Source organism: Diachasma alloeum, unplaced genomic scaffold, assembly GCF_001412515.2.
Source record: "Diachasma alloeum isolate Michigan unplaced genomic scaffold, Dall2.0 Dall_scaffold_00288, whole genome shotgun sequence".
Taxonomy (NCBI): Eukaryota; Metazoa; Arthropoda; class Insecta; order Hymenoptera; family Braconidae; genus Diachasma; species Diachasma alloeum.
This window is the reverse complement of record NW_021680427.1, coordinates 2,117,213-2,141,813: the sequence shown is the minus strand read 5'-3', so window position 1 is coordinate 2,141,813 and position 24,601 is coordinate 2,117,213. Positions and strand designations below refer to the sequence as shown.

General features: G+C 33.9%; 1 protein-coding gene and 1 long non-coding RNA gene across 3 annotated transcripts in view; both read right to left on the bottom strand.

Annotated features, from left to right (window-relative positions):
• Nucleotides 1-554: 554 nt before the first annotated feature.
• Nucleotides 555-2,525, bottom strand: LOC107038762. The gene is made up of 2 exons (XR_001460917.1): nt 2,360-2,525; nt 555-789 (listed from the first exon to the last, which is right to left on the bottom strand). It is a non-coding gene; the product is annotated as an uncharacterized LOC107038762 (long non-coding RNA).
• Nucleotides 2,526-15,293: 12,768 nt separating this feature from the next.
• Nucleotides 15,294-24,601, bottom strand: part of LOC107038809 (ornithine decarboxylase) — a 22,853-nt gene continuing 13,545 nt past the window's right edge. For both annotated transcript variants that reach the window (XM_015258095.1, XM_015258096.2), the window contains exons 3-6: nt 22,759-23,292; nt 21,458-21,672; nt 18,758-18,966; nt 15,294-17,181 (exon numbers count right to left, since the gene is read on the bottom strand). In XM_015258095.1, the coding sequence (XP_015113581.1) occupies nt 16,968-17,181; nt 18,758-18,966; nt 21,458-21,672; nt 22,759-23,292 (1,172 nt within the window). In that variant the 3' untranslated portion in view covers nt 15,294-16,967. The remainder of the gene's footprint in view (nt 17,182-18,757; nt 18,967-21,457; nt 21,673-22,758; nt 23,293-24,601) is intronic.

The following is a 24,601-nucleotide window of genomic DNA, read 5'->3' as shown; positions in this document are numbered from 1 at the left end:
CGACGCCTCACGGCTAGCCATGAGTCACCGTGAGGGGGAGATTTTAACAACACGTTCCGTAATTTTTCCGGAACTTTTCGTAAAAATTCTTAAACATCCAAGAATTTTCATGTTCTGAGGCATAATAAGTCTTGAAGTTTCTGTTAGATTTTACAACTTCCAGAAAAATTACGTGACTTTTTCGTATTTTTTCGGTGACAGACCCGAAAATTTACTGAACGTTTCAGATTTATTCTCTTATATTCCTATAGAAATTCACTGAAAACGATCCTCGCTTGCGGATTACGTGAAATGTTCCGTAATTTTTCTTGAATATTTCTCTCCGTGTACTGAATGATTAGTTTGGCCTCTCCCTGTCTTACTGCCTGTCTTTTTGCCAGAATTATGTTCAGCTTATCTTACCAATTGACTCACTATTTACTGCTTTTGATTATTGATTGCTTTTGATTTTTGCGACTACGTAAGCAAGTTTATTTTCATATCATACCCCCCTGTATAATTGGTACCATTTACCAAAACAGTATGAAATAAATAAAATAACTGAATATCGATTCTTTTCATTATTCAATCATTCTTTAGTGCCAGGGTCGATCGGCAAACAGTGGACGATTACAAGACACGAATTCTGTGAATTAATGTGATACCGAAACTATTAATCATCGCAGATAGAAGGGCAATCACACACATAGCGTCTTAATATTTTGACACACGTGGGGGGCTCCCCGTTGTAATCATTTGGATATTCCTTCCGGCAGCCCTCCACCGAACACCCCTGTGCCGGTGTACAACCTGAAAATAATGGTAAATGGTGAAGTACCGCGCTTATGAGTGCGCCATGGCGTTGAAGCGAGTGCGACCCAGTGAAAAAATCGCAAATATGATATCGCCCAACATTTGATTATCACTCAAAAAAAATTAATTTCAATCAGTAGTAATACCCCAAGAGCTTCAAAATTATCGGGTATTTCCTGATAGCTTCGTTGCAAATAAATGAAGGTGTCAAGTTTTGCAGGTTAAAAAATCCCGAGCGATTGCGCGAGGGATTTTTCTGCAAAGCTTGGCACGATGGTTTATTTGCAGGGGAGCTTGAAGGAAATACTCAATTAATTTTGAATCTCGAGGGGTATTTGTCGGATTATTTTTCCCAACTGGATTTTGGCCAAGCAGAGTGCAGTGGACAAAATCAGAAGGTGAATTGGGGAAGATTTGAACAAATTATATTAATAGAATAACCCGATTTCCATAGACTGTCAAATATAAGATTCTATATGAAATGAGCTGAAAAAATGAAGAGCTATTGCGAAATATTCCGGTAAAAAAATTAAGAACTACTGGGAAATATTCAAAAGCTAGGAGGAAATATCCGAAATAATGAAACTGTCGGGTAGCCTCAAATACTGCGCTCTGATTGGTCGAAATCCGATTGGAAAAAATAATCAGTAGAAGAAGTACTTCTACCCACTATCAGTGGTTTTTGGGGAAAAGGCAGATTTTTTACTTCTCGAAGTCACAAAAGAACTGGTGAAAAGTACTTCTGTACTTGTCACAAGTACTTTTGTTACTCGGGACAAGTAAAATAGTACTGACTGGTTGTTTTCAAAAGTACCAACAGAACTCAATATAAGTAGCAATAGTACTCATAATTTTTTTCAGAAATTCATTGAAGATTACAAATGAAGATCCAAATGTTGGAGCAGAAGTGAATACACAGAAAAATCTGAAGGTAAAATACGGTTTTGAAGTGGTAATTAACGTATTCAAAAACGTAATTTACGATTTTTTCAAACGGGCAAATTACGCTTTTGAGATCGTAAATTACGGCCAGAATAACGTGAATTGCGATTTCAAGAACGTGAATTACACAATCTACTGATTTTTTCCTACAAAATATCTTCTCCTGAATACTTCTATTCACAAAAATGCGCCAGAAAGCTCATTTTCTTTGTCGATAATATTCGCTTTTCTCAATGAAGTAATCAATTGAAAGTACTGAAATTAAATCATAAAAGTACTTGAGAGAAGTTAAAAAATTACTTTTCACCCGTACCTTTGATACTTGTGAAAATTACTAAAAGTACTAACAGAAAGTAATGAAGTTACGGAAATAATCATGTTTTGATGAAAACTTTATTGTCTACAACTAAATTGATTAAACACGATAAAAGATCTCGGCAGAACTAATTTTTTCTCTCAGTGTTCATTCGTTTGCAAGGAAGCTCTCATGAAATATCCGACCATTTTTAAGGTCTCGTGGGATTACAATCGATTATTGCCTCGACACATCAACCATTGATAGTTATTAATTGTTTTCAAATAATCATATTATAAACTTTATTTGTACTGAGAAGATATAACTTACCGGTGATGGTTGCATTAGACACTGCAATGTAGATCATCGCGAATATAGAAAGAGCCAGGAAAATTTTCAACTTGCAGTTGACCATGATGATGGAGAAGAACGTAATATTGCGTCGGCGAAGGAAAGTATGAATCACTTTGTCGAGGGTCTACGACAAAATGCTTTGACGACTCCATAAAAATGCAGCTATAGAGATAAATGTGTCGTAATTTGATCAAGGTTCTATACCTCAAGCGAACCTGACAAGTTTGCATGACCACTTATTGTTGATAACGATTCGTTATCAACTCGTTCCCCTCGTTTCATATTCGAATAGTGAGAGTTACCGAAAGTTGTAAACAACATTTAGTTATTATTTTGATCGTAATAAAATGGAATACTCTCCTGAGTCGAGGATTTGGTTCTGATTGGACGGGCACAGGTCTTTCAAGATCTCTCTAGACCTAGACCTGGTACGTCCTAATCAGTTCTGCGACGTAGTTTTCCGGAGATCTTTTGAATCCTCAGTTCTTTTCGGCTCTGGGAAGTCCTCTTCTATGCTACCTAGACCTTGGGATTTCACGAGGGGGTGGAGGGGGAAGGCATGTATGCGGAGGGTTGAAATTTGTACCCAACAAGGAGAGAGGGTTGAATATATTTTAGCCATCGTCATCTCTCCGTTTGCATGCGGTGTTCAAATAAAAAATAGTGAATGTTGATTCTGTGTTTATTGACCTCTCTAATGCCAATGAAACTCTCGGAGGCTCCAGAAATGTCGAAGTAAAAAATTTGTTTTTTCACCCGGAGCCAAAGTGTCAGATCTTGGATTTTTGCCGGGGGAAAGTCGACTTTCGCCAAAATCAAATTTTTTCGCCAAGTGAGTTCGTTTCGAATTTATTGACCTCTTTAATGCCAATGAAACTCAGAGGCGCCAGAAATGTCAGAATACAATTTTTTTTACCCGCGGCCAAAGTTCAGATCTTGGATTTTTCCCCGAGGAAAGTCAACTTTCGCCAAAATCGATTTTTTCGCCAATCGAATGTTGATTCCGAGTTAATTGGCCGCTTTAATGTCAATGAAACCCTCGGAAGCGCCAGAAGTATCAAAATAAATTTTTAAATTTGAAATGTCATAAGATTATTCCCCTTAATTTTCGCAATCGCGGTCAAGAAAGGATCACAACGAGGAAAGCAGTCTTATCAGTTGTCCTCAAAAAGAAATGTCATAAGATTATTCCCCTTAATTTTCACAATCGCGGTCAAGAAAGGACCACAACGAGGAAAGCAGTCTTATCAGTTATCCTCAAAAAGAAGAGAAAAAACTGTGGTGTGGAGAAGTTGGTGAGCTTCTCATTATTCCGTCATGCTTGATGAATTGTTACAACAATGCGGTTATTCAGAACATTCAGACGTTTTTACCACAATCCGCTTTGGCACTTCACGCTGTAACAGGTTCGCCGGGGAACGATTCATGATGATTGTTATGAAGTCCCTCGCAACAATGATGATGAATAATTCGGATTACGTCGTACGATCAGGCTATCTAACGCCCAATAGATTTGGCAATTCGATCATCCAATTTGGCAATGAAAGTGTGCGCAAGCAATTTCTTTTATTTTCGTTTTTTCTCTTATAATTAAATAATGAGAATTGTTGAAACTTTTCAAAATCTACTTTACCGTTTCGTTTTTTTCTTATATATTGATATGTTGATTTATTTTATGTTCTGAGAATTGAAATATAGCAACATGATTTCTTCTTGTTCTAATCCTGGTGGTTTTATCGCCTCATTGTGGCAGGGGCACGTGCCCAAACAATATGACTTCATATTTATATTTATATTATATTTATATATTTTTTTATATATATATTTTTTTAATATTTGTCTTTTAATAAAATTCCGATGAAGTTTTCCGTTTCTCAATACCTGCAATACAGTTTTCCTCAGTCGCTCCGTCATTTTTGGACCCAAACATCTGATCATTATTGCGCCAAAAAAAAAATCTCAAGGAGGCCATTTTTCTTTGCAGAACTTTCAAATTTGGGTAGTGTCCCCCCTTAATTTCCGTGGGATAACTCATCTAAAAGTAGTTAAGGATGTTCGACATCCTTTCAGCCAAAATTGACGTTGTTTTCATTTTTCTGGCAAATTATCGCTGGGAGTGACGTGAAAAAATATAACGATTTTGTGGTTTGTCATTCTTTAATGGCTCACGAAGTTGCGTAGTGGTGCGATAATTTCCATGCGTTTTTTCTACAGTTTTGTGATTCTTTTTAAAAGTTTAGAAAAAACGCAGGAAAATCTTCTCACCACCTTAAAATTTCGTCAGTCATTAAATAATGACAAAACGCAAAAACGTTCTATTTTTTCACGTCAATTCCATCATAAGTTTGCCAGAAAAATTGAAAAAACGTGAATATTGGCAGAAAGGGTGTAGAACATCCTTAATAAAATGATGAATTTTCATTCAATAGTAAAATTCAATTCCTTGAAATTTCAATTGAAATTATCACTTGATGGATGTTTTCTAGAAGTGCGCTATCTCTTGAAAATTTGTCGACAAACATTCAATCACCGAATCAGAAGGAAAGTTGGAACAGTTTTCTAAAGGAAAGACAGCTGGGCTCAATGAAATAAATATCGATTGTTTTTCCATTACTCAATCACTTTTTCATTGCCTACACGGACGAAAAAAATTACTAGAAAGACCTATCGCATTCGTTAGAAATCTCTATTGAATTTCTATTGAACTATTCTATCAGCTTTTGACCGATTCTATTAAAATATTCAATAGAAAATATTCAGTTGAAAAAGTCAATAGAATTCAATTTTTCTGTATAACTTATTACATTGAGATATTTTCTATAGAATTTCCTCGGCTCAAATTTTTCAAGTTTTTTCGTTTGATTTTCTTGATGAGAAGAAAAGAAAAATAGAATGAAAAAAACTTAGAAAATTTGAGCCGAGGAAATTCTATAGAAAATATCTCAATGTAATAAGTTATACAGAAAAATTGAATTCTATTGACTTTTTCAACTGAATATTTTCTATTGAACATGTCAATAGAATCAGCCAAAAACTAATAGAAAGTTTAATAGAAATTTAATAGAATTTTATGTGGCACCGAAACTACTTTCCGTTGTAGTCTGGCCGTTCCTTTATGTCAAAAGCTCTCCATCGAACAACAATCCTGTGGTGAACAACCTGAAAATAATAGAAAATTATGAAATACCGTTTGTTCATGGATGACGTTAAAGCGAGTGTAACCCATTTTTAAAAAAATCACGAGTACGATATCGCCGAATATCCCATTAGAATTGAGTTACATGAAAAAACTTAACTCAAAAATTTTCCGAAAACTTCGCGCACACATCCGGATATACATACATACATTTTATAAAAACATCATCTCTTCACGTTTCATGACATTCTATGTCATTTCTGTTATCTCAAATCGGTTTCAATTCATTAATAGCAGCCTAGGAGAGCTATTTAAAATTAATTTGCAATGTGGTCACGGATTTTTAGAATGACCTTACATACAAGTTTAAATACTTATCTGTCAGTAAATTTGAAAAATATGAGGCTGCCTTACTAGTACATTATCGGTTAGACTATATAACATAATGTGATATGAATACACTGAGAAAAAAAATTACTTTTGCCAAGTGAATTTATTAACTTCAAGAAAATCCACACATTTCAAATACAAATGTTTACATTCATTTACTTGTGCCAAGTAAATTAACTCAGCAGAAGTAAATTAATTCAGCAGAAGTAATTTTTTTTCTTAGTGTAGCATTCAGGAGATTGTGGCTTCATTCTTATCCGGAATCATTGTGCTGAAGTAATTCATATAAATTGAAACAGAAAATTATGAACTCATCATAACAACATTAAAACGTTCACTGCTGCACCATGCACAACAACAATTGATCATTTGATCGTGAAATAATTGCATTGCGAAATTATTTCAATATAACGTATGACGCTTTGCTCTTGTTTCAGTTCACCTCTGGTTAACTATCCATACATTCAACAAAACCAGTGGTGATACCGCCTTTCACAATGCACTTGGAATTGAACACGGATACTGCACTTATACGTGAACACTGTAGTTTAGTGTATAAAGCTACATATTTGCATTCTCTGCGATACGTTATACTCACGTCCGAGACATTTTCTTGATTTAGATCTGGATCGTGCACTCGTAAATCGAATTGTTGATTCTTGGGAAATCGCACGTGTACCTCAAATTTCTCGGGGTTTATATAAAATATCATAACAACGTTCAAAGAATGATCTTAGACATCATTTTTTGGAATTGATGATGAATTCATTTGAATTCAGGATTTTTGGAACAAATTCTGTTATTTGTTTTTAAGGAACTAATGCTTGAAAACTGACAATTCTTGAGCGAAAAACATCGCATTTATATTTAATCAATTTATGTTGTGTTTCAGACAAGAAATCGCTGCTCTCCGGGGTAAGGAGGAAGTTACTGAATGATAATAATATTCCTTAAAAGACAAGAGAAGTTTGACAGAAGAAACAGAAGATATTGCTTTCCTTCGAACTCAAAGCGATTGAGCGCACACGACGGTTACATTTTTTAATATCTGGAGGTTTTCCTCTGCATGAACTCTCTGCACGGACGAAAATATTTAATAGAAAAGCCTACCGAATTCGTTAGAAAATTCTATTGAATTTCTATTGAACTGTTCTATTAGTTTTTGGCCGATTCTATTGAAATGTTCAATAGAAAATTTTCAGTAGAAAAAGTCAATAGAATTTAATTTTTCTATATAACTTATTCTATTGAGATATTTTCTATAGAATTTCCTCGGCTCAAATTTTCCAAGTTTTTTCGTTTGATTTTCTTGATGAGTAGAAAATAAAAATGGAATGAAAAAAAAAATTAAAAAATTTGAGTCGAGCAAATTCTACAGAAAATATATGAAAAGAATAAGTTATATAGAAAAATCGAATTTTGTTCCACTTTTTCTATTGAATGTTTTCTAATGAACATGTCAATAGAATCAGCCAAAAACTAATAATGGAAATTTTAATAGAAATTCAATCGAATTTTCTAACGAATTCGACAGGTTTTTCTATTAAATTTTTTCATGCGTGTATTCATTCAATATGAAAGTCTCTGATGCATGATTCACTGAATCGAAGCTTTTAGTATTTTTAGTCATTTTCTCATCTTCTGATACGAAAAAACCGATTTCTTGTGGCGAAAAATTCTCACTTTATCATGAAATGTTCATGTTCCAGTTATGAACACTTCACTGAAATCTGACATTGTCTGACACATTATCCGGAATTCTTGTCCCAAGAAATTTATCCTCAAGAGATGCGTTATTTGGGGCAAGAAATTATTAAACTTTTTGTGATATTATGACATTTCTTTTACTGTAAAAGTTCATTTGGATAATGTCGATTGTGTGTGATTTTTATTATAATTTTACAAAAATATAGTACTTGACCCGCAGAATAACTTGGGTGCTACAGATTAATCGACAAGATCACTGAATTTTAAAGCTCCTTTCAAAACGCCCAGAAAAAAAACTGGATATTTTCAATATCGAAGATGATATTTAAAGATACTTTATCCCCCATTGACAACAAAATAAATAAACCATTTGGCATTTTATTGCGACTGGGAATACCTTCTCTCACGCATTATCATCGAGTGATTTAACGTTCCAATCATAAATGAAACGATCTTCCGGATGTGGTTGTAAAAGTCACGATGAGATGAGTGATGGGCGGGCGCAGCGATCATTTCGTGGATATGCATTGTATCGAGAGAAATTTCCAAAACGATTCAATCAATGACAAGCATTACGGAGCAGATACTAATCAAGACTTAATGACGCTTTCTTTCTATTGAAATAGACATTCGTATCACAAATTATTGAATTAAAGAGTATGAGTAACATACTAATCATTAGAAAATATAAATATCGATGACAAATATTGGAGGATCACGTGAAATAAAGACACTTCAGTATTTAGGATCAATCGACGTTGAATAACACGTAAAACCCACACATTTATTTAAAATGATAGCTCATAATTTTACATTTTATGGTCATACACTCCAACCTATCGCGAGTTTCTGAAATTAGAAATTCAGAAATGAGAAGATGCTTTCATTATCTTCTGCCTTAAATCTTACATCAGATTTTTCAATATTTTTGCTTCCGAATGGAAGCTTCTTCGATGTGGAGTCGTTCAAATTTTAGTTTCCAGTTTTTTGTGTAACTAAATATGATTTAAAAAGGTCGAATATGCGATTTTTAGATGGTGCTTATTTGTGTCTATATTTTTACACGTGCACTAACCCAAAGGGGTACAATTCTCATGTGCGTGAATCTTACCTTGTGAACCCGATTAGAATTTATGAGGGGTTTTGAGGGTTTGAATACAGGATACAGCAAAGAAAAATCTCGGAAAAGTCGTAAAAAATTCCGATTACATTCATTTTTCTATAAAATTTTGAATTTTTAATTAAGAAATTATGTGAAATTTTAGTAGAACTATTGAATGATAGAAATTGTCAAGAAATGTATTAAAAATATCAACCAAAAATTGGTAACAGTGCATAAACTATAAAAAAATTATAGAAATTCATCAATTGCCCACAAAGAAATTATTTGCAAAAATTAATTCAATTTTTGGTGTATACTTTACTATCTCCAAGTGAATTAATTGATCATATCAAAAGATCTCATACATATGACACAAAATATTTGAGCCGTAGCAATGAATAGAATTAAGAAATTTCAGATTTCACTGAAAATTCAATGAGATTCTAAATTCTTGAACAATAAAAACCGGGGATTCCAGACCCTACTTGAAGTTTCTATCAAAATATGATTATTCAACAACATATTGAACTGAATTTTCAATCAATTGATTTTGAAATAGAATGGATTCTTCTAAAAACTTTGAATTTGTATCGAAATTCATCAATTTCAACTCAATAACAATGAAAAAAATATACAAAAACGAATACTACTCTGACACAAAAAAATACTTTTACCAAGGAATCATTTTCTTGGGAGAAGAATTTATTTTGTTAGAAGCACATTTTTCCAGGCCAGTCATTCCTACGTGGTCCATATTGAATGTACAATTATGTTGAATTATGAGATGATTATGCTACATATGACCTTGAATGAGCGTCCCTCATTATTTTTCAATTTCTTCAAATTTGAGATTTCCTTAGACAAAATAATTCAGAATAATTCAAAATCTTCATAATTATCAATGGAGTTCATTCAGGGTCATATGTAGCATAATCATTCCATAATTCAACATGATGGTACCATTTAAAGATATACTTGGACCACCTGGGAATGATTGGCCTGGAGATATACGCTCCTAAAATAGTATATTTCGATACAAATGAGACGGAATTTTCGCGAGTGTGGCGTTGGCGGCCCGAGGCGAAGCCGAGGGCTGCCAATCCCACGAGCTGAAAATTCCTTGGCAAAAATAATTTTTTTTGTGTGCATAAATAAAAATTACAAAAACGGTGGGTCCATTCGGAATCATATTGTTCAGTTCTTAATAACAATAACCATATTCATTTACAAATAATGAATTTTTCACTAGTTTATTTTTAACGTGTAACATCAATTCCATTATATAAAAATTGATGGAGAAATTCACACGATTGAAATTATAAATTTATCACTTAGAAATATTCATTCGATAAAATACAATAATGCTAGTGTCTTCAATGTAAACGAAACCTTTCGCCTGTTTATTAATTCGATAATCGACTCAGGAAATTCAACTCCCCATCGACTCAAATCGTCATCATGGGCAGATGCGTAAATCCCCATTGAGAGATTTAACGCATTCGTGGAATAATGAGGATTAATTTATTCAGAAGGATCAGGTGATTACCATCTAGTTCTTATATTTCCAGTTGCGCAACTCTTTCAGCTCAACGTAAAATCCTCTTCGAGAATTTAATTCGCTCAATCCTCTACTCTTTTTCAATCTTGTTTATCCGTTTTGGAGTCGTTAATATTTTTGTCGTACGAAGAAAACGGAAACAAATTAAGAAGATTAAAGCAAGTTCGTTTGGGAAAGAATCATTTAGAAATTATTCACATAATCAGATGCAATTGCAGACTGAAGTCACGTGGAAAATTCATGATTCTCCCATAATTTTAGTCTAACTATTTCTGAAAATTTTGGGTTTTGTGGGTTTGAACTAAAATGTTGAATTTTCAATGAAATAATCTTGAAATTTTAGTTAAACTATAAAATCATAACAACTTCCAAAAAGTGTATCGAAAATTTCGGCCAAAAATGGTTGACAGTGCATCAACTATAAAAAATGAATAGAAATTCTTCAATTTCCCACAAAAAAATTATTTCCGCGAATTTATTCAATTTCGATGGAAACTTTCTTTACTACCGACAAGTAAATTGATTAATCACATCGAAAGATCTCATACATTTGACAATCTGAGGGCGATAGCAGCAAATGCAATCAAGAAATTTCAGATTTCACTTCAAATTTAAGGAGATTTCAAATTCTGGAAGAGCGGGGATTCCCCAACCTACTTGAAGTTTCGATCAAAATATGATTATTCAATAATATATTAAACTGGATTTTTAATCAATTAATTTTGAAAGAAAATGTATTTTTCTAAAAAACTTCGAATTTGTAATTATCAAATTACTCGAAATTTTAGTAGAACTATTAAATGAAAACAATCTCCAAGTAGTGTATTGAGATCCGATCAATTAGCCCCTCATGTGTAGATATTCCAAATTTCTATTTTTTTCCTCATTGAAGTAGTTTTGAAGAAAATTGCGAGCTAATAAAAAACATTTGCTAGTTAGTACTTTTTTTAAAATAAATTTTTGAAAAATCACCCCTGAAAAAAAGGCGTTATCCCCCCTATTTCATTATTTCCAAAAAATTTTATCACCAATCGGTAGAAAATAGTTTGAAGATTTTTGCGAGTTAAGAAAAAATCGTCAATGCACTCCTATTATTGGGTAAATTAACAATTCCAATTTCAACTGAAAACCAGAGTTGATGACCAGAGTTTGTCGCAGAGATGCCAGACAAGATATGAATGTTTTTTTGGGCTCAAACGAAAGAGCGGGTCGAGAAATGACGTGCTAGAGCCTCTAAACATGACAAATGTCTCTAAAGATGATATCTGTTTTCAATTGAAAAGCAGAGTTGTGACAACATTGTCTAGGAGGACAATGGGGTCTAGGAGTATGTATAGAACATTGGGGTCTAGGAGTCTCCCCTGGTTCAAAACCATCTTTGGAGGTCCTAGCACGCCATTTCTCGACCCGCTCTTCCGTTTGAGCCCAAAAAAACATTCATTCGCTGCTACAAACTCGTGTCTACAACTCGGGCCTTCAATTGAAAGCCCGAGTTGAAGACCCGAGTTTTTAGCAAAGATGTCAGACAAGATATGAATGTTTTTTTGGGCTCAAATGAAAGACCGGGTCGAGAAAAAGAATCATTTTAAAATAGCAAATGTCTCCGTTGTACGAAACTGTAATGCAAACTGAGCCGTCTTCAAAAGTCAATAACTCGAGATTGACAGAATGGAATTCAACAAATTACAAATCACTCTCAAACCGTTTGTTAAGCTTCAAAATTATATCAATTTCATTCAAGTCGTATTAAAATGAAATTCACCCCATAAACTTACATGTAAAGTGCCACCAGATCCCAATTGAAAATTGCAGCCAAAAATTGTTAACAATGCATCAACTATAAAAAATGAATAGAAATTCATCAATTTGCCACAAAAAAATTATTTTCTAATATTGCGAATTATTGCGAATTTATTCAATTTTGGTGTACTTTCTTTGCTGTCTCCAAGTGAATAATTGATTGATCATATCAAAAGATCTCTTCCATGTGACACAGTCGTTGGGCAATCAATAGAATGAAAAATGTCACATTGAATGAAAAGAATACTTCAGATACTATCAATTTATCAATAAATTTTTTCCTCTCTCAGTAGCAAACAATACATTCATCCGTCGTAGATAAGTGGACTTGAGAATTGAACTTCACGACTGAAGAAAAGCAATATCATGCAATATAGACGAAAGAAAGGTCACCTAGCAGTCGTCAGGCAGTCCGAATCCATGCGTTCGGGCCTCGACTTGGATAAATTTCACTTCCTGGTCAATCAGGTTTCTTCTCATTCTGTTGAATTATCAACTGAAGAAACATAATGAAACTCCATCAATTAAATTTCAATATTCATTGACGCATGATTAGGAACATTTAAATTTTCCTTTAATCAGCGAGGATTTCTACCGTGAAATGAAATGGGTCTAGCCATCAGTAACAATTGAAGCAATTGCTTACTCCACTCGAAGCCCTCCTTCACCCGAAAGTAATTGATGAGGAAAGTAACTTCGTCATGCCAAAGAATAGAGAGTGATGACGGTTACATAAACAACAGATTCGCCCACAAAAGATACAATTTCACGTTGAAAAAAATATTCGCCAGTAGTCATTACAATTATGGGGGCAATTAAACTAGATTAATATTGGAAATCATCATTAAACATAATGATCAATCGAAAACGAAGGAGAGAAGGTGATTAAGGAGTGAAGGAGGTAATAATAGTCGGGGAAACGTTTATTTTTTGTCCAATTCCTCATTGCACTCTGATACTTCAATTGGCTATTTATTTCCCATCTTTCACTGTCTTCAATTTCAAAACAAATACGAAATTTCAGTTTCGGAAGAATGAACAACAGATTCATTTCCCTTCTACTGCAAAAACCAAAATAATCAAATCGCGCTGACGAATATTTTACTTGAAATTTCGAGGAAAATTTCTTGAAATTTTCCTCACCAACTAGGTAATCTGTAATTTAAAGTATATTCCTAGAAAACAGGTTTTTCTTACGAATTCTCCCCATGTTTTTCATAGATGTTTATAATGGTCCCCAGCTATTGAAAAAAATTCTAACTAGCTGTACTACACAGTTTAGAAGATAATAAATTGTGAAGTAAAAAGAATGATTTAGTTAAAAATGAATAATACAAGTATTTATCTTCCAATGAAATCATAAACAATCGCACCGCGAGCCATTCAAACTGGTTGATACTCCCGCAGGTTATTCATTTTCGCGCGGAACCTAGGTTCACTGACGCGCCGCTAGATGTCCGAAACTTTCTCCAAGTGAAGTTCCAGTGAAAAGGTGTTAACAAACCGGCGGCTGAGCCGAAATGTTTTTGACGCGACTTGTAAGTAGCATTAGCTATAGTCGATTCTCGAAATTTGAAGCGTTCATTCAGCGACGCATATATAAAGGTTTGTAAACAACCTAATGGTTGCAGTTGAGTCATTTTGCAAGCAACCTTATGGTTGTAGTCGATGCATTTTGCAAGCAACCGGATGGCTGTAGCCGAGTCAATTTTGTAAGTAGCCTGATGGTTGTAGTCGAGTCATTTTGTGAGCAACCTGATGGTTGTAGCCGAGTCAATTTTATAAGCAACCCAATAGTTGTAGTCAAGTAATTTTGCAAGCAACCTAATTGTAGTCGAGTCAATTTTATAAGCAACCTGATGGTTCTAGCCGAGTCAATTTTGTAAGCAACCTAATAGTTGTAGTCAAGTAATTTTGCAAGCAACCTAATTGTAGTCGAGTCAATTTTATAAGCAACCTGATGGTTCTAGCCGAGTCAATTTTGTAAGCAACCTAATAGTTGTAGTCAAGTAATTTTGCAAGCAACCTAATTGTAGTCGAGTCAATTTTATAAGCAACCTGATGGTTGTAGTTGAGTCAATTTTATAAGCTACCTGATGGTCGTAGCCGAGTCAATTTTGTAAGCAACCTAGTAGTTGTAGTCAAGTAATTTTGCAAGCAACCTAATTGTAGTCGTCATTTTGTAAGCAACCTGATGGTTGTAGTTGAGTCAATTTTACAAGCAACCTGATGGTTGTAGTTGAGTCAATTTTATAAGCAACCTGATGGTCGTAGCCGAGTCAATTTTGTAAGCAACCTAGTAGTTGTAGTCAAGTAATTTTGCAAGCAACCTAATTGTAGTCGTCATTTTGTAAGCAACCTGATGGTTGTAGTCGAGTCAATTTTATAAGCAACCTGATGGTTGTAGTTGAGTCAATTTTGTAAGCAACCTAATGGTTGTAGTCAAATAATTTTGCAAGGAACCTAATTGTTGTAGTCGAGTCAGTTTATAAACAACCCGATGGTTGTAGCCAGTCAATTGTATAAGCAACCTTATGAATGTAGTCGAGTGATTTTTCAAGCAACCTAATGGTTGTAGTCGAAGCATTTTGCGAGCGACCGAATGGTTGTAGCCGAGTCAATTTTGTAAGCAACCTCATAGTTATAGTCGAGTCATTTTGCAAGCAACCTGATGGTTTTAGTCGAGTCAATTTTGTAAGCAACCTCATAATTATAGTCGAGTCATTTTGCAAAAAAAGTGAATTGAAAAGGTTCAATTAACGCATTTTTTAATAGTATTGCAAAATAAACCCAACAGGGAGGAAATTCTAAATTCATAATTTACTGTACCTCATGGGCTATCAGATCGTCATTTGTCACAGTAGCAATGGCTGTTAATCTTGGTTAAGATGATTTATCCATTTACAATTTCCTCTCTAGCGGACTCATTTTCTAGTCATTATAAAAAACGTTTCTGGAAAATGTTCAATTTTTTTTACTTTTTGAGAGAACGCTCAAAAGATAATCCATTGGGGCCTTAAGTGATTATAAAATTTTGTATTAATTAAATATGAAAATATATCAACTTTTCATGAACTTTCTTCACAAACCACAGATTTCTGACATCTTGGTTTAAAAATGTTTGAAATAATCACATTTCAACAGATTTCTCAACGTGTGATTTTACACATGTGAAAATACAGGAGGATAAAGGAAAAATGAAGGGAAATATTTGTCATTTACATCTCAATTTAAATTTTATTGCTCTAGTGTACATTGTTACACACGTAAATCGAGCTAATTGAATAATTAATGGACAATAATTATGTAAGTCAGTTTCACATATAATACAATTAGGGTAATTAATTACTGAGAAAACTAATTATCGTTTTTATTTCTTGTGACAGCTGCCTCAATGCCTCAGAGTTTCCTAGCACTCCTGCAGAGTTTTTCCTTTTGTTCCTTATCATCTTTCCATCTATGGAAATTCTTTCTACAATTCTACCATTTTTTCGACATTTTTTTGAAAATTCATCTTTTTTTTCGGGTTTTATGCTTACACTGCGTCCACAGTTCAATCCTAATTATTCCTCTCGTTTATCATCATACAAAGATACGAAAGATTGTACGGCACAAATAATGTTTCTCTGGATCGTCTTGACATCTACGAATTATAATTTTATAAACATTTATAATCTTTAAAATCTACTGAATCAACCTATCGATTGTTATTTAATTGAAAAATTTATATTCTAATGTCGATAAAACTAGGAAGATCTTGAGTTTCAATGTTCAAAATTAAAAAGTCATTCTGCCATTGTTCATTGTGCGTCGGTTGAATCCAAGAGAAACTCCACACATGAAAAAATTTCGCGGAAAAACCTAGCGAATTTGACAGAAAATTTTATTTGACTTCTATTGAAAGTTCTATTAGTTCTCAAACGATTCTATTAAACAATTCCACTGCTGTACCGCGCTTTTTTCTAATAGAAAATGTCCTACAGAAATTGTTTATCGAAAGAATTAGTAGAATTTTATCTCGTTATACAATTTTTCCTCGACATTTCCATTAAAAAAATGTAAAGAAAAAAGCTGGAAAATTTGAGACGAGGAATTTCTATAGAAAACATCTCAATAGAATGACTTGCATAAAACTAAATTTCATCTAGTGAAAACAGGGCGCAGATAAACTTCGAAACTTTTCAATAGAATCAACCAAAAACTAGCAGAAAATTCACACGAAATCCAATAGAAATTTCTAGCGAATTTCTCAAGTTTTTATAAGAAACTTTTTCGTACGTGTCGTAACGTTAGCGATCGAAAGAATTGAAATTATTCAGAGTATCTACGTGTTATCTGGTGGAAATGAGCACGATCTAATTGCTACATTCATAGACATCTGGGTAAATCCAATACATTGAAAGAGTATTCAGATTTTTTTTTAATTTTCTTCCACTCAAATTCTGTTTGTAAAACATCTAAAGCTGTTTGGAGAATTATTCTTTCTTTCGAAGCCACGATTGGAATGCCTCGGTTATTAATTCAACTAATGAAGATGAACAAAATAAACAAAGAACACTAATAAACTAAACGAAAAATTAAAAGTCGTAGTGATAAATTAATCTGAAATCTGTTCGATCTGAACCGTCAATGAATTTTAATTCACGAGATGAAATGTCGAAGCCCATTGATAAATTCAACTGATTACTAAAATTATACAATTAATTGTCGGTGTCAGGATAATCTACGATATTAATCGCAAGAAATGTATGGACGTTTCGTGAATTCGTTGGCTTCGATAAGAGTGAAGGAAAGAAATGTTCGGATATTAAAAAAAAATTCCACGCAGATTATTTTTGCATCGATATCATACGCAGCCGTTTGGAATGGTGAAAATTAATTTCAGCATTACTCAGTTAAGCGGTCCGACTTCGACGTACTCGTAGATAAAGGGAGAGGAAGGTGGTTGTTCATTGATGATGCCGGAGGAAGCGAGATCCAAGGGTGCAGGGGCCCACTGATCGACTTTGGACCCTCCAATGTCGAGACCAAGACGCAGATTTGCTGGAGTTGTGCCAATTACGAAGTGATCCTCGGTCAGTGGGAGAGCGTCTTTCAACAATAGCCTGAAATTATTAATTTTTCATGAGACTTTATATGATGATTGATGTAATCTAATTGGTGATTAAATTTTCATATCGTCAATGTAAAACTATCTTGATGATGTTTTTACCTCCGAACTGAAGGTAAAAATATGGTTGTGATTGTTAAAATTTTAGGTGTCGATTTTTTGTGTTCACCGTTAGAAATTTCTTGAAATTTCAGTCACAATGTTATCTGAATTTTCAATGTTGTGAGTTTGAATTCAATTTAATTGAAAACGTTTACTAAATTTCTCATTCATCTTGAAAATTGAAGAAAATTGGGTTTTTCATGTTAAACGATCATTGATTTTTCAATGAAAGCTTGAATTTTAAAACTCATCATGAAAATTGAACATCACATACAATACAATTTTCAACAGATTGAAAATTCAGAGACGTTATTGCCTGAATTTTCAACATTTTCAAGGTTCTTCAGTGCCGTATGGAGCTGAAAATCGAAAATTACTTGAATATTCAAGAAATTTACTGATTCATCAATGAAGAATTCTACAGAAATTTCATGTAACTTTGTCGTTGTTAAAAATGTCAAGCTTTTTCACTTGAAATTTCAAGTGTAATTTTCAAACAGTGTTGTATCAACCCATTATGACTGTTTTTCGTTCATTACTTGCTATTGAATCGATGGAGTTTTAACATTTTTTTCTGCAAATGTAGGTATTGTTGGGCCCTATTCATTTGCGTTAATTAAAATTTAATTCATGTTGTGATGAATGTCTTTATCCCATTTAGAATGCATAATCATAATGCATTTAGAATGCTAATTGGCATGCATTCTTTTCCACCTAAACATTTCCTCTGAAGTTAGTGTTACTTTTGTTCTTATCATTATTCCTCTCTCTTATTTTAACATATTCATTTTCTACCGTCCCATTTATATTTAATAAACACTTTATTTTAAAAAGTAAATTTTACACCAGTTCCTTCAAATATAATTTCAAATTCATTCAATTATGAACGAAAAAAGTTTTTCTTATACGATTTCATCAAATTTTCAAGTTCATATAAATACCATCATTCTTTCATTTAATTTATACAAAGATTTTTACAAGTAATCTAACACAATTATTCGAAGAAGAATTATAGTTCGATTGAACGAAATAATATAAACCAATAAATGATATACGATAGAAGAAAATGAGGTGCAAAATAACCATTCGGAGCCATATGGCTAATTTATGAGCAAAAATAAGTAAACTATATAAAGACAATAGCAATTTTCCACTCATTTCTTATTATTATCTGCTATGGTAGAAGTTAAACAACACAATAGTGGCATGATAAATGGAGAAAATCACGTAACAGAATTAAGCGTGACATAACATAATATGAGATTATAGGAATAAAAACAAGGGAAAATGTGGAAAAACTTTGCAATTTACTTTTTCATCAGATTTCCACTATTCAACTAGATTTTTAAACGACGATGCTTGTTTCAACTTTTAATAGAATATACAATATCCCAAGAAAATGCTTAATTCTAGATTCTAAATTGAATTAATCGATCAGATTAGGGGAATTTTGCTGAATCGATACATACCACACATTTTCTTCAGCAACTACGTGAACCTTGGGAATGGGGAAGCCATTGAACGGTGATGCTACTGGCAGAGTGTAAGCACCCATGTTTTCGAAGATTATCCAATCGCCAAGTTCCATTTCGTGCATCAGCATATTTTCAACGACCTGATCCAAGCCGTCGCACGTGGGTCCCCAAATGCTTGATGGAATCATTTTACCACAGCCACTCTGCAATAAAGAAAAGAAAACAAAGTTGATTACTCTCCAGACTTCTCAATTACTTCCATAGTAAAAATCCAAAAGCCGTTTGAAAAAAAAATGAAAAGAATTCCGAAATAACCAGAACTTTAAGAGTGAGAAGAATTGTGAACAACAGCTCCACAATTCCATTTTACTATTTGAAATATCACAAGAACTTAATATTACCGATTTTACGCTTGGCAAACAGAGAATTAAATTATCTGAACTTGAAACAATATTTTTCCACAGGGATTTCACAAGTATTCAATATCTTTGATATCTACTAGCGGCTGATGCCCTTTCATTATGCCATTATGATATTGCTTTTTTCAATTAATTGTTTATAATCATTCTCATCGCAAAAAGCAATACGGCCCATGAGAATCATATGTCCCAATTTCTCAGTTGTTACATTTTCCTATTATAATAAGTGATTTTCTCTACTGGTTCTCTTTCTCGTATGGGAATTGGGATTGCATACTTCCTAAACTCGAAAACTTGAAAATCACTACAAAAAAATCTTGTCCCGGGCGGCTGCGATGGGGTTTTTTTACTCGTGCGCTTGGCCAGTCCTCGCCTTCGGCTCGGACGCCACCGCCACACGAGTGAAAAACCCCATCGCAACAGCCCGGAAAAATACTATTGCTCATATTATAATTCCGATGTTCACTGAATGAGATTTTAATCATAATTACAATTCAATTCCTTCTAGAACACACTTTAGAGTGAATTTCTGGAATTAAATATTATTGCTGCTCTGCTAAAAGTGCGTGCCCACACTGTTATGAATTGTTAGTTATTTCACACGGTAATTCAATTAATCTGTTGTTCACCTCACCAATATAATTCCGTGCTTAGAATACTGTCATCTCGTCTTTTCAGCACCAAATTAAAAATTGAAACTTAATTTGGAATATTTAGTCACAACTTTTTATTCCCATGAAGAATTTTGTATTTGGATATTAATATTATTTATTCAAAATGAAAAAATCGATCATCAGTTTCACTATATTGCATTCAGATCCTCCTATTCTTAATTCTAATCAACTTTGTTTGAAGGAAACCTTAGTAATTAGTGAACGCAACATTAAGAAAGTAGAATTATTCTATTTTCCTCTGACTTAAATGATTTGGACAATTATGATTCGTTTATTCATGTTTCATAGAATGGTATTCAATTCTCTTTTGTTTGTTAGGCGGGCTTCATGGAAATTCGGAGCAAGACGATTGTACTCATTAAAACCACCTCAACCGTACTCATGGAAGGCATAACACGTGGTTACTCATCCTTCGTGGACACAATAAATCATTCATCGATACTCAACGCAAGAATTAATTTACCACCGTTTCGTGGGTTATTCAACGATATTTTTGCTAGTGATTCAGCGAATATTATGAGTTAATTATCGATATCAAATGTATTTCAACATTTTCGCCCGTGCATCGACGTACATTTTGTCTCGTTGCTCAACAATAATACTTCAACTCCTTCCATGTAAATCATCGAGACAGTTTACAGTTTGTATAGTAAAATTATCGAGTCAGTTATCACTTGTACAGTAAATTCAACATGTTATTCATGTAGTAAAATCAACGGAAATTCATCAGTGATTTAGTGAACAATATCAGTGAAAATTAACAGTGAAACTCATCAAGCTTATTACAATCGCGATTTGACAGTTAATTAGTATTATATATTGATTTCCAATATCCCATGACTCAAAATCATTCTTATTATGAACATTATTAGACAATTATCAATGTTTGTGGTGCAGTTGGTATTTAACTATTGAGTCATTTGTAAATATTCGCGCATAATTGTTTTCAGAGAATGAAAAAACTCGACGAACCTCACCAGATTTTTAACACCCATGCTTTTCTTCAGAAAGGATGAAAGGGAAAATCACTCAACCCGATCCTGTTCTACATTTCTGTAGGGAAGTGGTAAAAGGGTTTAAGTCGACTTATCTCCCAGTTGAGTGTTTGAGGAATATTTCCGAATCTAAGGGAGATAGCGAAATTTTCGTAATCACATTTGTTGTAGCACGCAATCGGCTCCAGAAAAAAGCTTACAAGAAAAATTTTACTATCTCCCTTAGATTCCGAGATATTGATTGAAAACTGGTCAATAGTCAAAATTGACTGATACCGTTTTACCACTTCGCTACTGATTTCAAATAATTCAATATTCTCGAATCATGAATTCATCTAAAAAATGTGAAAACATCATAGCCAATATTAACGTAATTGAATCTGCACATTGATGAAATATAATTCTGGAACCAGCAATTCCCTTCCGCCTCGCCAAATTCAATACAAATTCATCCTTCGTGCCTCAAAGTTCGTATCTGAAGTACGTCTGATAAATCTAACTATCTACGAATATTTCTAACGAAAGTCGATAAGATAAGAATCGACAAGATATCGAATGAAGTCTTTTCCTCATACCCTGAACATAAAAATTAAAGTAGAATCTTACCTTGAGTGGAATGGGAGTGACATGCTGGTGATCGTACAGAAGGCAGTTGAAGGATCCATAGACACCATCATTGATATAATACATATTATGAGTAACCGAATTGGGGGACATTTTGTCAGTGCGAACCGAGCGTTTGCTGTGAATGCTCGTAGCTAGGGTAAATGCAGAGGCCACGTAGAATCTTCCAGGCTCAGCGATAATGTGAACATCGTCGTCTAAAAGGAAACAGGATAATCAACATCAATCTCACTTTTCTTCAGACCCAAAACGAACATGTGGGGAAAAGGTCGAGAGGAAAATCTAGCTCATTCGGCTGGAGATTCTATTATCCTCATCCTATTTCTTTCTTAAATTTATCAACTTTTTTAAAAGCTCTATTTAAACTGTTCGGTTATTCTGTTGCAATTTTTTAGAATTAATCGTTCAGATTCTCCTTGGATTTTTGAATCCAAAAATAAAATCAAACGAACTCAGCGAATTTATGCCGACGAATTTCCATAAAAAAACATCTCAACAAAATAAGTTTTATAAAAATATTGAACTCTGAAGGTATTTTTTCTACTACAAATTTTTCTGTTCTCAAAAGGTGATGAAAAGTTTGAAAATCTTCAATAAAAATCTCCCAGGGATCGCCATCAATCTTCAGACTCTTCAATATTAAAAGAATTTACAACTTACATTGATCAAGATGTAAATACACTAATCGAAATTAAAAAATAGTAAAATAATTGATAATCTAAATTTCCAATTGATGATGAATTAAGTATTTGAAAATATGGAACTATAAATTTTCTATCAAGTAGATAATACTGAATCGTCAATCTTCCTAACAATTACTGATTAATGAATAATCCAAAATTGTACTATTTAAATTGAAGACTACTTCAATAATTAAAATTTAAAAGTGATATTAACTAATCGAAATTAAAAAATAGTAAAATAATTGATAATCTAAATTTCCAATTGATGATGAATTAAGTATTTGAAAATATGGAACTATAAATTTTCTATCGACTTCGGGTGGCGCTCGTGAGGAGGTAGAGTGGGTGAAGGCTCCGTCGATTTTTTTAGAACAAATTATGTTTTTTTGGCGAAACAAAGTGGAAGAAAGTTGTCGGAGGGGCTCCTTGCAGTGTTATTCACAAGGGAGATAATTAAGNTGACAACTCAATAATTTAACAGTAATTATAAATTATGGATATGGCTATCCCTGAAATCGCCAGAAAAACTGATGCAAATTTCAGCAGAATTCCCTCACAATTTTGTTCTCTTTCAAAGAATCAAAAAATTCGAAAACTTACTGGGGAAGTACTCGCTGAGTGCAGAATTCACGACATCAGCAATTTTCCCAATGCACGTGCCCTTGTCCCCAGGATAGCCTCCCCCAAGATCGAGGAGATAAGGCTTGTACCCAATCTCCTTAGCCATCTCGAAGAGAGTCCTGGCGTGTCCAATGGCTCTGCGGAAGACCGGAGGATCCTGACATCCAGAGCCGACATGGAAGCTGACTCCAACGACGTCAAGATTAAGAATCATAGCCAGACGCAGCAAAGTCGGGGCCTCGTAGATCGGATCACATCCGAATTTCATGCCAAGCTGGCACTGAGCGACTTCAGCATCGCAGCGGATGCGAATGACGATCTTGGCGGCTGGATGGAGTTTCTTGATCTTGTGGAGTTCGCTCTCGTTATCGACGGTCATGGTGTCGACCCCAACAGCAGCAGCATGACGAATGTGGGAAGCGGGTTTAGCTGGATTAGCGAAGATTATTTTGGAAGCGTCGACGCCCACCTCCAGGACTTTGTTGATCTCGACCTTTGATGCACAGTCGAAACCTGTAATGATTCCGTGAGGTTCAATAATCGCTATTCATTCTATCAAAAGACGAGGATAGAAATCGAATTTATGGGTATTCTTCCATTATTCAAAAAAATTTATGAGGTATTCCACGCCAAATGAGTCAACCGCTGACCCTTACCCTCTTGGAAATGAATGGCGATTTTTTCTATGATTGGAGGGGTTGAAAAACTATCTCTCAAATTTTTTCAGATTTTTTCGGCAGTCTAGTGCGGAGATATGATTTTTTTTACATTTTTCCGTTTTTTCCAATAACTCGAGTGCTATTTGTCCGATTTTGATTTATTAAGCGTCAAAATTTTCCATTTTTTACCGCCTATACAATATTTCCAGTTTTTTTTTCGATTCCTCGATGCTTATAATAACAAATTTTCAAAAAAAAAGTTGAAGAAATTGAATTTTGCAAATTACGTCTCTTTTGATTTGTGTTATTTTTTTCAGTAATTCTTATAATCACAACAAGTATTTTGAGCCATCATTCAAGTTGAGCATCCTCCTGGATCTATTTTATTTTGAATTTTTTCTTTTCGAAATTTCGCAAATTTGGTCAAAATACCTCAAACAACTTCGATTATGTATCGAAAAACTATGTAATATATAGGTATACAGCCACATTCACTTCATACTGTCTATAATCAAAGTCAATCACCGCTATTTTGAGGTGTTTTGTCTAAATTTGCGGAATTTCGAGAAAGAAAAATTGAAAATAAAATAGATCCACGAGGATCCACAACTTGAATGACGGCTCAAAATAATTGTTTTGATTATAAGAACTACTGAAAACAAATGAAACCAATCAAAAGTGACATAATTTGCGAAATTTAACTTTTTCAACTTTTTTTTCTCGAAAATTCGTTTCCATCATGCTGTGTGTAAAGTGACATTTTACGCACGCTCCGCGTCCGCAAAACCCCACTTCCCTCACATTGTGATGAAAAATAGGGTTCGATACTCGCGGGAAAAGTGTTTTTAGACTCGTGGGATTATATCACTCGCCTTCGGCTCGTGCTATAAACCTTCTACGAGCCCAAAAACACTTTCCCGCGATCGTATCGAAATATACTATATTATGAGCATCTGAAAATCGAAAAAAATTTTCTACTAAAAATATTTCTATAGGCAGTAAAAAATGAAAAATTTTGACGCTTAATAAATCAAAATAGGATGGATAGAACTCGAGTTATTGAAAAAAAACAACGGAAAAACGAGAAAAAAATCATATCTCCAAACTGGGCTGGCGAAAAAATCTGAAAAAAATTGAGAGATCGTTTTTCACCCCCCCCCCCC